At 41.8% G+C, this 18,138-nt stretch overlaps 1 protein-coding gene across 1 annotated transcript in view; it reads right to left on the reverse strand.

The window, feature by feature from the left end:
- Positions 1-17,278, reverse strand: part of LOC311144952 (bromodomain-containing protein 3-like) — a 36,842-nt gene extending 19,564 nt beyond the window's left edge. The window contains exons 1-11 of the mRNA XM_084181141.1: positions 17,164-17,278; positions 15,915-16,244; positions 15,124-15,261; positions 14,693-14,840; positions 14,411-14,601; positions 13,819-14,190; positions 13,432-13,560; positions 13,150-13,347; positions 12,675-12,743; positions 11,371-11,591; positions 8,921-9,210 (exon numbers count right to left, since the gene is read on the reverse strand). Of these exons, the coding sequence (XP_084037267.1) occupies positions 8,921-9,210; positions 11,371-11,591; positions 12,675-12,743; positions 13,150-13,347; positions 13,432-13,560; positions 13,819-14,190; positions 14,411-14,601; positions 14,693-14,840; positions 15,124-15,261; positions 15,915-16,106 (1,948 nt within the window). The 5' untranslated portion in view covers positions 16,107-16,244; positions 17,164-17,278. The remainder of the gene's footprint in view (positions 1-8,920; positions 9,211-11,370; positions 11,592-12,674; positions 12,744-13,149; positions 13,348-13,431; positions 13,561-13,818; positions 14,191-14,410; positions 14,602-14,692; positions 14,841-15,123; positions 15,262-15,914; positions 16,245-17,163) is intronic.
- Positions 17,279-18,138: the final 860 nt, after the last annotated feature.

The following is an 18,138-nucleotide window of genomic DNA, read 5'->3' on the forward strand; positions in this document are numbered from 1 at the left end:
TTCTCACCAAGCTGCTTGGCGATGGTCTTGTAGCCCATTCCAGCCTTGTGTAGGTCTACAATCTTGTCCCTGACATCCTTGGAGAGCTCTTTGGTCTTGGCCATGGTGGAGAGTATGGAATCTGATTGATTGATTGCTTCTGTTGACAGGTGTCTTTTATACAGGTAACAAGCTGAGATTTAGGAGCACTCCCTTTAAGAGTGTGCTCCTAATCTCAGCTCGTTACCTGTATAAAAGACACCTGGGAGCCAGAAATCTTTCTGATTGAGAGGTGTTCAAATACTTATTTCCCTCATTAAAATGCAAATCAATATAACATTTTTGACATGCGTTTTTCTGGATTTTTTAGTTGTTATTCTGTCTGTCACTGTTCAAATATACCTACCATTAAAATTATAGACTGATCATTTCTTTGTCAGTGGGCAAACGTACAAAATTAGCAGGGGATCAAATACTTTTTTCCCCTCACTGTATATATACACACATATGTACACACAAACTCAAACAACAAAAAGAAACGTCACACAGAAAAAAGAAACGTCACACAGCGTTGAGAAAGTTCCTGCAATGTCCGATGATGCTGTGACACACCGCCCCAGACCATATGACGGACCCTCCACCTTCAAATCGATCCCGCTCCAGAGTACAGGCCTCAGTGTAAAACCGTGACTCGTCAGTGAAGAGCACTTTTTGCCAGTCCTGTCTGGTCCAGCGACGGTGGGTTTGTGCCCATAGGCGACGTTGTTGCCGGTGATGTCTGGTGAGGACCTGCCATACAACAGGCCTACAAGCCCTTAGTCCATTCTCTCTCAGCCTATTGCGGACAGTCTGAGCACTGATGGAGGGATTGTGCGTTCCAGGTGTAACTCGGGCAGTTGTTGTTGCCATCCTGTACCTGTCCCGCAGGTGTGATATTCGGATGTACCGATCCTGTGCAGGTGTTATTACACGTGGCCTGCCACTGCGAGGACGATCAGCTGTCCGTCCTGTCTCTCTGTAGCGCTGTCTTAGGCGACTCAAATCAAATCAAATTTGATTTGCCACCTGCGCCGAATACAACAGGTGTAGACATCACAGTCAAATGCTTACTTAAAAGCCCTTGACCAACAATGCAGTTTAAAAAAAAATAAAAAGTAAAATAAAAAAAGTGTTAAGTAAAAAAATAAAAGCAAATAACTAAAGAGCAGCAGTAAAATAAAATAACAGTAGGGAGGCTATATACAGGGGGGTACCGGTACAGAGTCAATGTGCGGGGGCACCGGCTAGTCGAGGTAATTGAGGTAATATGTACATGTGGGTAGGGTTAAAGTGACTATGCATAAATAATAAACAGAGTAGCAGAAGCTTAAAAGAGGGGGATGGGGTGGGGTGGGGTGGCAGTGCAAATAGTCCGGGTAGCCATGAGTAGCTGTTCAGGAGTCTTATGGCTTGGGGGTAGAAGCTGTTGAGAAGCCCTTTGGACCTAGACTTGGCGCTCCGGTACTTCTTACCGTGCGGTAGCAGAGAGAACATTCTATGACTAGGGTGGCTAGAGTCTGACAATTTTTAGGGCCTTCCTCCGACACCGCCTGGTATAGAGGTCCTGGATGGCAGGAAGCTTGGCCCCAGTGATATACTGGGCCATACGCACTACCCTCTGTAGTGCCTTGCGGTCGGAGTCCGAGCAGTTGCCATACCAGGCGGTGATGCAACCAGTCAGGATGCAGCTGTATACATTTTTTAGGATCTGAGGACCCATGCCAAATCTTTTCAGTCTCCTGAGGGGGAATAGGCTTTGTCGTGCCCTCTTCATGACTGTCTTGGGGTGTTGGGACCATGATAGTTTGTTGGTGATGTGGACACCAAGGAACTTGAAGCTCTCAACCTGTCCCAATACAGCCCCGTCGATGAGAATGGGGGCGTGCTCAGTCCTATTTTTTTTTCTGTAGTCCACAATCATCTCCTTTGTCTTGATCACGTTGAGGGAGAGGTTGTTATCATGGCACCACACGGCCAGGTCTCTGACCTCCTCCTATAGGCTGTCTCATCGTTGTTGGTGATCAGGCCTACCACTGTTGTGTCTTCGGCAAACTTAATGATGGTGTTGGAGTCGTGCCTGGCCATGCAGTCATGTGTGAACAGGGAGTACAGGAGGGGACTGAGCACGCACCCCTGAGGGGCCCCCGTGTTGAGGATCAGCGTGGCAGATGTGTTGTTACCTACCCTTACCACCTGGGGGCGGCCCGTCAGGAAGTCCAGGATCCAGTTGCAGAGGGAGGTGTTTAGTCCCAGGGTCCCTAGCTCACAGTACGGACATTGCAATTTATTGCCATGGCCACATCTGCAGTCCTCATGCCTCCTTGCAGCATGTGTAAGGCACGTTCACACAGATGAGCAGGGACACTGGCATCTTTCTTTTTGTGTTTTTCAGAGTCAGTAGAAAGGCCTCTTTCGTGTCCTAAGTTTTCATAACTGTGACCTTAATTGCCTAACGTCTGTAAGCTGTTAGTGTCTTAACGACCGTTCCACAGGTGCATGTTCATTAATTGTTTATGGTTCATTGAACAAGCATTGGAAACATTGTTTAAACCCTTTACAATGAAGATCTGTGAAGTTATTTGGATTTTTACGAATTATCTTTGAAAGACATTTCATTTTTTGCTGAGTTTACATACACAAACACTGAACAAAAATCTAAAACGCAACATGTAACAATTTCAAAGATTTCACTGAGTTACAGTTCATAGATGGAAACTAGTCGATTGAAATAAATTCATTAGGCCCTAATCTGTGGATTTCACGACTGGGCGGGGGCGCAGCCATGGGTGGGCCTAAGAGCGCATAGGCCGAAGACCACCCACTAGGAAGCAAGGCCCAGCCAATCGGAATGAGTTTCTCCACACAAAAGGGCTTTATTACAGACAGAAATACTCCTCAGCATCCCCCCCTACCTCCATCAGACAAACCCGCAAGTGAAGAAGCTGGATGTGGAGGTCCAGGGCTGGTGTGGTTACACGTGGTCTATGGTAGTGAGGCCGGTTGGATTTACTGCCAAATTCTCTAAAACGACATTGCTTCCATTCTGCCACAAGAGCATTATGGTAGAGATATTAACATTAAATTCTCTAGCAACAGCTCTGGTGGAGATTCCTGCAGTCAGCATGTAATTTGCACGCTCTGTCAAAACTTGAGACATCTGTGGCATTGTGTTGTGTGACAAAACAGCAAATTTTAAAGCAGCTTTTTATTGTCTGCAGCAAAAGGCTGCACCTGTGTAATGATCATGCTGTTTAATCAGCTTCTTGATATGCCACACCTGTCAGGTGGATGGATTATCTTGGCAAAGGAGAAATACTCACTAACAGGGATGTAAACAAATTTGTGCACACAAGAGAAATGCATTTTTGGGTTGTATGGAAAGTTCCTGTGATCTTTTATTTCAGCTCATGAAACATGGGACCAACACTTTACGTGTTGCGTTTGTATTTTAATTCAGTGTATAGCTATCTATCTATCTATCTATCTATCTATCTATCTATCTATCTATCTATCTATCTATCTATCTATTCAGAGCCATATCCCTGTAATGCTTAGAGAAGATCTCATGTCAAGTGCCGTGGTTGCAGGTTCACCTGCCTCATCTAAAGTTAATTATTTTGGGGTGTTGCTACAGGCCACCAAGTACTAACAGTCAGTATCTAAATAATGCGTGTGAAATGCTTGATAGAGTATCTGATGTAAACAGAGAGGTCTACTTTCTTGGGGACCTGAATATTGACTGGTTTTCATCAAGCTGTCCGCTCAAGAGGAAGCTTCTTACTGTAACCAGTGCCTGTAATCTGGTTCGGGTTATTAATCAACCTACCAGGGTGTTTACAAACACTACAGGAACAAGATCATCCACATGTATTGATCACATTTTTACTAATACTGTAGAACTTTGTTCTAAAACTATATCTGTACCCATTGGATGCAGTGATCACGGTGGCTATACCTAGGAGAGCCAAAGTTCCAAAAGCTGGGCCTAAAATAGTGTATGAGATCATACAACAGATTTTGCTGTGACGTATGTGGATGATGTTAAGGATATTTGTTGGTCTGACGTGATTAAGAAGGAGCATCCGGACGCTGCACTTGATTAATTTATGAAATTGTGTCTCCCAATTATTGATAAACATGCACCTGTTAAGAAACTGACTGTTAGGTCTGTTAAGGCTCCATGGATTGATGAGGAATTTAAAAACTGTATGGTTGAAAGAGATGGGGCAAAAAGAGTGGCTAGTAAGTCAGGCTGCACATATGACTGGCTGATTTACCGCAAATTGGAAAATTATGTGACTAAACTCAACAAAAAGAAGAAGAAACTGTATTATGAAGCCAAGATCAATGATATAAAGAAATGAAATTATGGGCAGAAAGACCAATTCAACTCCATCTTTCATTGAATCAGATGGCTTATTCATCACAAAACCATTTGATGTTGCCAATTATTTTCATGATTACTTTATTGGCAAAGTGGGCAAACTTAGGAAGGAAATGCCAACAACGAAACAGTGAGCCATCGTATTCATGCATAAAAAACAAATAATGAAAGAAAGGCATTATAAGTTAGAGTTTTGTAAAGTTAAATGTGGGAGAGATGGAAAATTATTGTTATCACTCAATAATGACAAAACTGGCATTGACAACTTAGATGGAACGCTACTGCGGATGGTTGCTGACTATGGCCACTCCGATCTGTCATATCTTTAATCTGAGTCTAGAGGAAGCTCTTAGCAAGGACTTGCAGTCAGTTTTGGAAAGGGGTGGCCAGTAATAAGCTGGTCCTGAACATCTCTAAAACTAAGAGCAATGTATTTGGTACAAATCATTCCCTAAGTTCTATACCTCAGCTGAATCTGGTAATGAATGGTGTGGCTGATAAACAAGTTGAGGAGACTAAATTATTGGTGTTACCTTAGATCGTAAACTGTCATTGTCAAAACATATACACTGAACAAAAATATAAACGCAACATGTTAAGTGTTGGTCCCATGTTTCATGAGCTGAAATAAAAGATCACAGACATTTTCCATACGCACAAAAAGCTTATTTCTGTCAAATGTTGTGCACAAATTTGTTTACATCCCTGTTAGTGAGCATTTCTCCTTTGCCAAGATAATCCATCCACCTGACAGGTGTGGCATATCAAGAAGTTGATTAAACAGCATGATCATTACACAGGTGCACCTTGTGCTGGGGATGAAAAAGGCCACTAAAATGTGCAGTTTTGTCACAACACAATGCCACAGATGTTTCAAGTTTTGAGGGAGCGTGCAATTGGCATGCTGACTGCAGGAATATCCACCAGAGCTTTTTCCCAGATAATTGTATCTTCATTTCTCTACTACGTCGTTTTAGAGAATTTAGCAGTATGTCCAAACGGCCTTGCTCTTCATTGTAATCAGAGGGCTAATATAAATACTATGCATGCCAGTCTCTCTTGGCTAAGAGTTGAGGAGAGACTGACTGCATCACTTCTTTTTATAAGAAACATTAAATGTGTGGAAAATTCCAAATTGTTTGCATAGCCAACTTACACACAGCTCTGACACACACACTTACCCCACCAGACATGCCACCAGGGGTCTTTTCACAGTCCCCAAAACAGATTTAAGAAAGCTTACAGTATTATATAGAGCCATGATTGCATGGAACTCCCATCTCATATTGCTCAAATGAACAGCAAACCTGGTTTCAAAAAACAGATCAAGCAACTCCTCACGGTTGTGATGCATGGGTTGACTCATAACCTGCAGTCCCCGGGGCTATATCTGTGGGGCGGACGAGTTTAGGGTCATTAAATAATGTGGCTAATGGGCGGCGGGCGTGTTGAAAAACGAGAAACAACACCTTAAAAAATCCATGAATGTATAATTATTGTGCAATTTATATAGTCTACATTGAGGTTTTTCTTTCACTATTTTAGGCTATCTTGTATTAGTGCATTAACCTACGCTTTAGGGCTTAACTCTACAAGCACCAAATTGCCTACACAGCCAATTTTGGGAACGGGCAGAAAAAGTTAACAATCCACGGAGGCAAAAAGGACATTGTCGAAGTTGAATTCAATAAGACAAAAGCTGCGAAAGGAGAGTTGAAAATAAATAGAAGGGAGGGCCAGAAAAGTAATGTTTGGAAAAGATTTGGTGAAGTGGTAAAAGAGGATGATAGCAGTGCCGGCTACGTTACGTGTGATGATTGTGAGGCGCTATACAAATTCTGGACGACTAACCAGAATAACGTACTGTTTTTTGGCAAACTCCAAAGTCCTCTGATAATACTAGGTCCGTGCGAATCGACATCCTTGTGTTTTGAGAGAAATGTCTGAGTTTGACAGGTGTTGCTCCCGTTTTGAGCAAGAAAACAATAACTGATTCGATAAATTGAACTAAGTGCTGCGCATAGCCTATATATGAAGGGCCAACATGTATCAACTTCCACAGTGAATGCTTTTGTTTATACATTTTGTGCGAATGAATTGAACACCGCCAAATGCATCACTAAAAAAATATTGCGCCTATTTAATGTGACCCTTGCTGTTAATAGATCGCAAAGCAGCATACAACAGAGCTAAACGTTTGGAACAAGTTCACTTTCTCATCCATAGCCTAAAAACACATATCAAGTGCAAGTTAGCTGTTTAGCTCACATCTGAAGGCTTGGGGGGCATTTAGGACATCTTCTACTGCGGATCGCTAAAATAACCTAATGATTATGATCACACTTCCTCAATTGAAATATTACGGCAACCATTTACCAAAGATGGTTTGGCATGGTTTAGAAACTTGGGAACCAAGCTCGAGTTATCAGTGTATCCTGTTATCGCCTGGACTTCTTGAAATATCTTCACACCTAGAAAAAACCTCCAGGCTTCCATCATAACTGTCAATTTAGATTTAAAAATAAATTACAGGGGGCTATTTGGAAAAAACGTATCCTGTCCATAAATACATAACCAACTAGTCCCATGCAAATAGGGCTATAGCCTTACTAATAACTCCTGCAGAACTAAGCATTTCTTGCAGTAAAATGATACACCAAATGTACTTGGGAACAGGAGTGGAGATATATGATTTCTTTCTGCATCTTGAGAGAATGCTATGCTCAGTTAGATACGATCTTTAGAGGTGCTGTCTTCATCATAAAAGCTGATAGTATTTTAACCAGTGGCGTAAAGTACTTATGTAAAAATACATTAAAGTACTACTTAAGTAGTTTTTTGGGGTATCTGTACTTTACTTTACTATTTATAATTTGGACAACTTTTACTTCACTACATTCCTAAAGAAAATAATGTACTTTTCAACCCATACATTTTGCCTGACACCCAAAAGTAGTATTTACATTATGAATGCTTAGCAGGACAGGAAAATGGTCAAATTCACACACTTCTCAAGAGAACGTCCCTGGTCAACCCTATTGCCTCTGATCTGGCAGACTCATAGCACACATGCTTTGTTTGTAAATGATGTCTGAGGGTTGGAGTGTTCCCCTGGCTATCTGTAAATAAATGAAAAACAAGAAAATGGTGCTGTCTGGTTTGCTTAATAAGGAATTTTAAATGATTTATACTTTTACTTTTGATACTTAAGTATATTTAAAATCAAATACTTTTAGACTTTTACTCAAGTAGAATTTTACTGGCTGTCTTTCAACTTTTACTTGAGTCATTTTCTATTAAGGTATCTTTACTTTTAATCAAGTATGACGATTGGGTACTTTTTCCACCACTGATTTCAACCACATAAAATATGCATCGAAGCCAAACTGAAATCTTAGCAGAAACATGTTGGGTCGTTTTCACAGCATTCTTTTTCCTTACAAATTGGTCAAACTGATGTAATTTGGACATTTTGCACATCAAGTCTTACCCGTAAAAAAATAAATATATATTGCATTGTATTTTCTCCCCAGTCCCTAAACGTCTTTGCTCCGCGAAAGATGACAGAAAACTTTCCCGATGTCAACTAGATTGAAGCATTCATTCTATCAAGCTATTACATTATTCTGTTAAGCAAGGGTTTATTTAGTCTTCTAGGGGAACATATGACAAAAGAGAAGCTACATGTATTTAATTATTAAGTTGACTAACAAATAGCCTACCAAAATATTGGATATTATAAGCAGAAACATATCTAAATAAGGCAAAAGAAAATCCTTCTCCCCCGTCAAAAAAAATTGTTTGGCAGTCTTTGACTGTAGCCTATAGCGCGTTTTCTTTATTTAGGTTAGGGTTGGGTGCGGGCCACAGATTTTCACTTTACCACATATTCTTAAATTCCATTCCTTACTTTGATTTGTGTGTATTGGGTATATGTTGTGAAATTGTTGAAAATATTACTGCACAGTCGGAGCTAAAACCACAAGCATTTCACTACACCCGCAATAACATCTGCTAAACACGTGCATGTGACAAATCAAATTTGGTTGCGGATGGGTTATTAGCAATTGCGGGCGGGTGAACAGTTGACCCGTGCACCACTAATTCACGGCACAACGCCTCTCCCCTATTTCACCTAGATATTTTGTGTGTATGTATTGATATGAAGGCCGTGTGTGCCGTTTCTAAATTCATGTAGTTCTGTCCTCGTGCTTTAGTTGTCTATTAATGTTCTGTAATATGTCATGTTTTATGTTTCGTGTGGACCCCAGGAAGAATAGCTGATGCTTTCGTAACAGCTAATGGGGATCCTAATAAAATACAAAATACCAAATGCACAAAGGGTGGGAGGGTGAGTAACCTCAGCGTTCAAAAGGGGTGGAACAAACGCAAGGGAGCTTGAGAGCATTTAGTCAACAGGCAGAGAAAAGAGAGGTTTACCCCTGAAGAACCAGGTAATCATTAGTGACTGGAGAAGGGCATCTGTAAAAACAACAAGAGTAATAGCTCACAACTTACGTAAAAGTTTCCGCTGCTTTTTTTGCAAACAGGACTTGACGTATCGTTCGAGCTCACGAAGGGTAGAGGGCTTGAGTGTCTCAAAGTCTATCTCTATCTCGTCCGGATTGGAGTCACGCAGCGACGGCTCCCGGGACTGGATGATGTGGACCACCCTGCCCAACTTCTCACCCGGAAGACGGTTGATGTCCAGGCTGAGCTGGCGCTTCTCGTCGTATGACATGGGAAGGGACGGCTCCTCTTCAGACTCGTTGTTTGCCGCCGCCACCTTGGACCCTTTCTTCGGTTGCCTGAAAATGTTTTGGTCAGATCTTTGTTAGGCCTACAGGTTTTGCCTCTCTCAGGATGCTCAGATTAGCACTGAGAAAAATGTAAAGTACAGATGATTTGTGACAGACTGACAGGTCTGGATCAGGCTACAAGGGGATACGAGTCAAAGTGTAACACAGCAGTGCATCACACTATTACAACAAGTGGCATGGGTAACGATGATTCATCCAAAAGATCAAGTTACCAGCAGTTTTAAGCAAATTAATTTTGATGAATTATGAAACGGATACAGTGCCTTCAGATAGTATTCATACCCCTTGACTTATTCCACATTTTCTTGTGTTACAGCCTGAATTCAAAATGTATTAAATATTATTTACACACAATGCCGCATAATGATAAAGTGAAACCATGTTTTTAGAATTTGTAGCAAATGTATTGAAAATGAAATACAGAAATCTCATTTACATAAGTATACACACCAGAGTCGATACATGGTAGAATTACCTTTGGCAGCGATTACAGCTGTGAGTCTTTCTGGGTAAGTCTACAAGAGCTTTGCACACCTGGATTGTACAATATTTGTATATTATTATTTTCAAAATTCTTCATGCTCTGTCAAGTTGGTTGTTGATCATTGCTAGACAGCCATTTTCAAGTCTTGCCAGAGATTTAAGCCGATTTAAGTCAAAACTAACTAGGCCACTCAGGAATATTCAATGTCGTCTTGGTAAGCAACTCCAGTGTATATTTGGCCTTGTGTTATAGGTTATTGTCCTGCTGAAAGGTGAATGTCTCCCAGTGTCTGTTGGAAAGCAGACTGAACCAGGTTTTCCTCGAGGATCTTGCCTGTGCTTAGCTCTATTCCGTTTATTTTTATCCCCCAAAAAACTCCCTAGTCCTTGCCGATGACAATCATCCCCACCACACCCCCTCTTTTACGCTGCTGCTACTCTCTGTTTATTATTTATGCATAGTCACTTTAACTCTACCCACATGTACATATTACCTAAATTACCTTGACTAACCTGTGCCCACGTACATTGACTCTGTACCGGTACCCCCTGTATATAGCCTCGCTACTGTTATTTTATTTTACTGCTGCTCTTTATTATTTTATTTTACTTATCTATTTTTTACTCAACATATTTTTCTTAAAACTGCATTGTTGGTTAAGGGCTTGTAAGTAATCATTTCACTGTAAGGTGTACACCTGTTGTATTCGGTGCATGCGGCAAATACAATTTGATTCTTCATACCCATTACATAATGCAGCCACTACCATGCTTGGAAATATGAAGTGTGGTACTCAGTGATGTGTTGTGTTGGCCCCGAACATAACGCTTTGTATTCAGGACATAAAGTTAATTTCTTTGCCAGTTTTTTTTGCCAGTTTTACTTTAGTGCCTTATTACAAACAGGATGCATGTTTTGGAATATTTATTATTCTGCACAGGTTTCCTTCTTTTCACTTTGTCATTTTAGGTTATTATTCTGGAGTAACTACAATGTTGTTGATCCATCCTCAGTTTTCTCCTATCACAGCCATTAAACTCCGTAACTGTTTTAAAGTCACCATTGGCCTCATGGTGAAATCCCTGAGCGGCTTCCTTCTTCTCCGGTAACTGAGTTAAGAAGGACGCCTGTATCTTTGTAGTGACTGGGTGTTTTGAAACACCATCAAAAGTGTAATTCACTTCACCATGCTCAAAGGGATTTTCATTGTCTGCTTTTTACATCTTTACCCATCTACCAATAGGTGCCCTTCTTTGCGAGGCATTGGTCTTTGTGGTTAAATCGGTGTTTGAAATTCACTCCGCGACTGAGGGACCTTACAGATAACTGTATGTGTGGGGTACAGAGATGAAAAAATCTTGTTAAACACTATTATTGCACACAGAGTTAATTTTTACTCCTGAACCTATTTATGCTTGCCATAACAAAGGAGTTAAATAATTATTGACTCAAGACATTTCAGCTTATCATTTTTAATTAATTTGTAAACATTTCTAAAAACATAATTCCACTTTCACATTTTGGGGTATTGTGTGTAGGCCAGTGGCACAAAATCTAAATTTAATCCATTTTAAATTCAGGCTGTAACACAATTTTTTGGGGAAAAAGTCAAGGCGTGTGAATACTTTCTCAAGGCACTGTATGATAAGACTGGGCAGTAGTACCTGGTAGCCGCCACCGTGCGGTTTGGTTTCCGGGCTGGAGCCTTCTTCGGATTAGCTGGCTTGGCTTGCTGTGTCGACTTGGGCTTCTTCTCGTCATCAGCCTTCCCCTTGTTGGCTTTGTCTTTGTCCTTCTTCTTATCTTTTTGCTTTTTCTCCGTTTTCTTTGGTTTACTTACTGGGGCCTGCGACAGAACAGCCAGCTGCTCGTGAACGGCCTTCAGCTGAGGAGAGAAGTGGAATAAAGAGTCACCTATGAGCCCAGATGTTGGTTTATATAGGGTGAAGCTGCTGCAGAGACTGGGACAAGATACTGGAAGTGATGGCAAAATACAGGCATCGAGTTAGCTATTGTGGAATGTAGGCATGTGTAACCTGTTGCAGAACATCTGCACCATTGTGTCTTGGACCATTATGTCACAATTATGACAGTTATACTAGTTATATATTTGCCCTGGGAGGAACGTTTTATTTTCCATCGACTTTGAAGCAGTCTCATTTTCTAGTCAATACATGCATTTGCTTGATTTACTTCGCTTTTAAGGGTTGCTGCATCTTAAATCATCCTCAAGTTCTCTTATTCATGTATTGTATTTAATTAATTAACTATACAGTACTCATGTTTCTACATATATTCTCAAATGAAAGCTCAGAATATTCATAGAGGAAACAATCAAGAGTGTGCGTGTAAATAGATTGATCAGTCATTGACAGTACTATACTGGCATGCAAATGCGGCGTCTCGTTAAATAATTTCCCATTGGCCTCTGGAAAAAAGCTGGCAGAGAAGCACACCGGGCCACCAGCCTGTACTGTAGCTATCTACCGAACACTTTAAAACAATAAGCAAACGCTGACTCCCAAAGTGCTCTCACACTGACACTTCCTTGTCTTCAGTATTTCCTCCTTTTTTCAAGTTGAATAACTGTTAAAGACCAATGTTTTTGTGCTGAACCTTAAATGCAACAAAAGCATTTGAAATCATTGCCAGAATCATCAAAAAAACACTTAACACTACCGTCACCAGCAAACACTGTCACCACCACCCATTTTTAAACCACTAAAATAATGTGACAATGGGAGAAAAAGTAACTACCTGCATCTTACAAAAAACCTTAGAAAGGACTATCCAGGTCTACATGTCAAAGAGCAAGCTGACTACTGAGGAAAGCCCTCTAGCACACTTACAACCTGTTTAAGAGTTCTGATCCCCACCTGTAACCCTCTACCGCTCTTTCAACAAGGTGTAATACAAAAAATAAAATAAAATTGTTTTTGTGGGGACGGGGAAGTAAGAGATAAATCACCTGAAAACGTTTGGCACACCCGTTTTTTCCCCCCGCCCTGTTACCATTGGGGTGCTCCACAGTGATTTGCTGGTAAGAAAGCCAAAGGGGAAATCAGGGGACAAAGATAGAAAACTCCAAAGATCATGTTAACATCCTAGCAGCACAACAAACTATTCATTACAGCTAAATACTGTCACCATTGGTATGAATGAAATGTAAAACATTGCTCTAAATGTGAGCTCTACATTTTCAGCATGCAAGCCATAATACCAAGTTATTCTAACAGTTTATAGCAGCATTTGTGGCGGTAGAGGGCTAACTATGTCACTTTTACTCTGGATGGCTGGCTGAAAATCATCTCTGAACATCGTGGAGCGGCTTTGATTTTGAAGTGGTAGCGGTCTAAAATCTGAAGTGGGGGATGAAGGGGGGGCATCTCCCTGTTCATCCATCCATGGGTTTTGGATCTTGGTCCTTGGTTGTGAGAACCCACCTGTTCCGAACCCACCTGTTCCTGCAGTTCGGCGAGCCGCGTGGCCCGCTCATCCTCTGAGTCGGAGCTCTCCGAACTGGAGGTGTTGCCGCTGCTCTCACTGCTCTCTGTACTCTTGCTTACCACCGGCGTGGTGGAGGGCTGGATGGCTTCAATGGGCTCGTCTGGCATCTTGGCAAATCGCATCTCAAACACATCCTGAGAAACACAAGAAGACAAGGGGCAGTTCAACCGACAGCCCTCCAATGAGGTGATGTGGATATCTGATTAATCTTATCCTACCTGGAGCTTCCTGGCCATGGCTACAACCTCGTGGTCGGGGGGGTTGTACTTGTAGCAATTTGAGAACATTAACCGGACGTCTGTCGCAAAGCTTTGGGCATCTTGGTAATCTCGACTGTCCATTTTCTTCTGTGGATACAGAGCAAACAGTCAGAGCCTTATTACTGAGATAGCTATCACTATAAATCGCTAAACAAATATATTAGCAAAACATGTAACTGTCCTCCCCTTAGCAGTGATGGTGTCGACTGTTGTTGAGGGATAGTTCCATTTGAACTATTCTTAACCACCAAATAAAAACACTCTCTCCACCAAGTAAACAGCCATGCTTGGAGGGTAATTTAGAAGAGTTAGGAGTGAGTCGAAGGGAGTGAATAGGTAACCTACTTTGACAGTGCTCAGGTCCATGGGGTGCTTGATTATCTCATGGTAGTCATGCAGTTCAAGCGCTTCTGCGTCTACAGGCTTGTAGAAAGGCCAAGCGTAGGCCGCATACTTCTTGGACAGCATCTCCTTCAGGATGACGTCGCAGTGCTTCAGCTGCTCGCCGAGCTTGCCTTTCTTGCCACCGAGCAGAGGCGCCTCTCCATCCTCTGTGTCCTTCTTGGGGGGCTTGACGAACCGCACTGTGCTCTCCCGCCTGGACGAGACAGTCTCCTGTTTGGATTCCAGGAGCTGGGTAGGGGAGTCACTTCTACTGGCCGAGATTGCTGAGGTGGTGGGAGTTGTTGTGTCTGCTTTCCGCTTGACCCCCTTTTTCTGTGGAAATGACAATGGCCAAATGCAAATATATCAGTGGCCTGTTTCTTTTTACCAAGATATGGTATTTTAACATTTTTCTCAGATTTCTAATAGATTATATCCTTAGACAACATTTTGAGGAGTAGAATTGTAAAATACGCTCCCCACAAGAATCCCCCGTTAGACTGTAGAACTAAATAAAAAGAACCCCTAGAGCGGCCTGTCTCTCTGGACTTACTTTGATGACTGGCTGTGCCGTGGGAACCACAGCCATCATGGAGGCAGCGGTAGGCACAGCTTGGACAGGGGTAACAGATGTAACGGTTGGCACTGGCGTGGCTGCTATGACAGGAGTCTGAGACAGCAGTGGAGGGGAGCTGGGGTAAGAAGATGGGGGTGAATCCGTCGACTCACCCTGTGCTTGGCTCTCTGTAAGAAAGATGAGGGAAGCAAAAATTTGTAAATGACAGACATTTCCTCAGTGCATGAGTCCCTCCCAACTGTGAAAGGCTGGACTTACCTGCACTAACGGGCGCTCCTGGTTTGCGGGCTGCTTTGACTTTGGGGGCCGGTGGTAGCAGCTCCACCTCCTCCTGAGGCATTTGGGCCACTTTCTGTAAGAATATCTTCTCTAGAGCTTGGGCCATCAGAACAATGTCATCTGTAGGCTGTGGGAACACAAGAAAGGATGAGTTATGGGTCAAGATGAAGGTGAACATGGTCAGATGGTTCGCTTGATCAAACTCATCACAGCTATCAACAATGCCTACAGAGGTGATGGGGCACCTCTAGACAAGAGTAGAGGAAGTGTAAATACATCCATCTGTGTGTAACCATCTGTATGAGATCCAGTGAAAAAACAGCTAAAGTAAGCTCTTTGAACTACTTGTTGAGTGCAGACCTTATTGTTTTTCGCATCTAGATTTTTATGAATGGCAATGGAGAATTTACCTTGTTGTAGATATAACAGTTGGTAAACATGGTATTGAAGTCCTGCATGCACTCGCTGGCGCTCCAGTAGTAGTTATTCTCTAGCCTCTTCTTTATTGTTCCCATGTCCATTGGGCTCTTGATAACTTTATGATAGTCCTGTATGACAGCATCAAGAGGAAAGTAGCATTCACTATGAATGAGCAATAAAATAACAGCCAGGAAATAAAGAAAACATTTTAAGATTATGATTGTTCAATGAGGGGTTAGGGTTAGTTAGGAACCACACCTAAATGTACACACATCCACACAGTGTTTATATTAAAATGCAACAGCCTACTTCTACCCAGAGCCAAATATTGTTAAAGCTATAATCCTTAGTTGCTAGATCAATTTTAGACGTAATTAATGACTAATGACATATACCTCATTGATTATTGGACAATATAACTTATAAATGTCTCATGAGCTTATTTCAACTGTCATACCCCATCAGAACCCAATATATAAGCTTATTTTACTCCAATGTTTGTTAAACATAAATGTAAACAAACATTGTAGCCTCAAAACATGGTTAAAACTATGCATTTGATATCATGGATGGTCAGTCCTTGAATCCATAGCTCAGTCTATGGATTTGAGAGTGGTTACGTTTCTCCAGGTCCATCCCTCAGATTTTAATAAAAACAGAGGCGGGGTCCCCACTTTGTTATTGTTTCAATGAAGGATTCTAGCTTTAAGGCTCTGCTTTTAGAACGAATTACTGACTACCAATAACAGAGAGAAAACTACTGAGTGTGGACTGGACTTACGGCAAGACATAATTTGATGGCATCCACAGGTGTGTAAAAGGGCCACGCAAACTGATGCTTCCATAGAGTCTTCACCACAACGTTCTGCATGTACTGTAGTTGGTTTGTTTTCCGGCCAGGCTTGTTGAGGTTGGTGAACTCTGGTGGCGAGGGATTGACAAGTGCCGGGGCAGCCGCAGGAACAGCCGACATACTGGCAACAGGAGAGCTCTTCTTCCCTGTTCTACAAAACGTCTGAGTCTAGTGTTTTCAATGGATACTTTGCTCCCCTTTCAGCTCATTATTCCTCCAGCAGTACACACATCCCATCACCACCTGAGTGTATGTGCCCTGCCAAACAAAATAGTCAAATATTGGAATTAGAAAATTAAAGGAGAAGTGTTGTTCAGAAAATATGAGACCTTCAGCTGCCATCCTCACAGACAGTAAAGTTACATCTCGAGTCAATTGGGCTAGTATTTTATGAGAATGACTGAGTTATGGAGTGGTAGCTAAATTAAAATAATCTAAACTGTGTACACATTACATGTAGCCAAAGTAATATAGCGTACACATACCACTTAGAATTCGTAACATGGGCAAAGAAGTGAGCATTTCGCTGGGCAACAGCAATGGTGCAGAGATCAACATTCACAAAAGCATTTATTTTTTTTATAACTACGCCAAAATATGCCACGCTTAGCAATTAAAAATCCATATGGCTAAACGTAGACAGATTAGCTAGTTACTCGACTGAGAGTACACCCTTTATCTCACGAAATAGCAGCTATTTACAATTTAGCGACTGGGTGCATCTGATGATTGTGCATCACATCTATTCCTTTAAAAAGATGGCGGGCAGGGGAATGCAATGCTAGCTATTCGCTACAGTAACTAGCCTCTCAATCGGCAAAATGCTAAATGTGCACGCAATGCAAAGAGCTAACTTACACACTAGTTCACCTGAAGTACAACTAAAATGCTGAGCAGTGCGTTGTAGAAGCGCTGAAAATAATGAATAGATAACTAGGTTACCATTTCAACTTCGCATACGACAAATGTAGCGTTAGCTAAGGTTAACTACTAGCCTGACAAATCCTCGCTAACTAAGCTTTGTATGCATTGTTTCAATCAAGGCGCCGAGCGGGCAGGCTGACTCAGAAAGCAACCTATAGATTGAGTGTATTTGAAAAACACTTCGATATGCATCCCATCCTTTAAATTACACAAATCAGGAAGAAAAAAAAAAGTACATATTTTACTTTATTACTTTCTCAAGTGGCTCCAGTGGTTGCTCGCTCGCAGTTTTCTGGTACCTTTTTATTTCAGCGAAGTAGCATAATAGATGAGTTATCGGCTGTCTGCGATATCCCATGCGCAATTTCGAGCAGCATCATGGTCCTTGTTGTGTTTTGATGGGTAAAGTATTCGGAATTGGAGGTATGTTGCTAAATTACTGACTACATATCCCGGGATGCACCTCCTTAAACGCAAGCCATGTTTTGGCACAGGGAGCGTTTGAGTGGTAAAGGCCAGAGATATTACAGAAAGGAGGAGATAGAAATCCCAATGGACATTTACTACCCAGCAGACTGTCGACCAATCGCGTTTACGTTATCACGTTGCGTCACGCGGTTGTTAAGCATATCGTCACACAACACTCCAAGTCGATATTCATATAATAATAAGGAATTCCCTCGACCACGCCCACAGATTGGGGAAAACAAACATTCTTTCCAATTTACCACCACTCCAAAGCCAACTTCGTCGATTTTGTTTTACAGAAAAACAAAACATGCCAAAAGCTGCTGTGTTGTTCAATGTACATGTAACAAGGTCAAAAATCCAGACCTAAGGATCGCAACGCTCCCAAGTAGGGAAGTAGGGAAATAGAGCCTGGGAGAAGAGCTATGTGGCTTCAGGCTATTTGGCATGGGAGTGTGAAATGTGGGGACACAGTGTCCAAGTAGGCTACAAGTAGCTATGTGTGTGGAAAACATTTAATCACAAATAAGACATTTAACTTGTTAGTATATTCCATTTGTAAGTCCACTCACTACTTGCATCTGTGTAGTCTATTTGTTTGTGTTGTTGGTCTTGGCTGGCTTAATGTTCCGGTCGGTAGCTAGCTAGCACTCAAGTGGCTGCTTGCACTGTTATGAAAAGCGGCCCTACAATATTACGTTTTTCTAAGTAGTGAGAACGCTCTGGAGCTGTAATCTTTAGACATGTACTTTTCTTAAAT

Source organism: Coregonus lavaretus (genome assembly GCF_964263955.1).
Source record: "Coregonus lavaretus genome assembly, chromosome: 17".
Classification (NCBI taxonomy): domain Eukaryota; kingdom Metazoa; phylum Chordata; class Actinopteri; order Salmoniformes; family Salmonidae; genus Coregonus; species Coregonus lavaretus.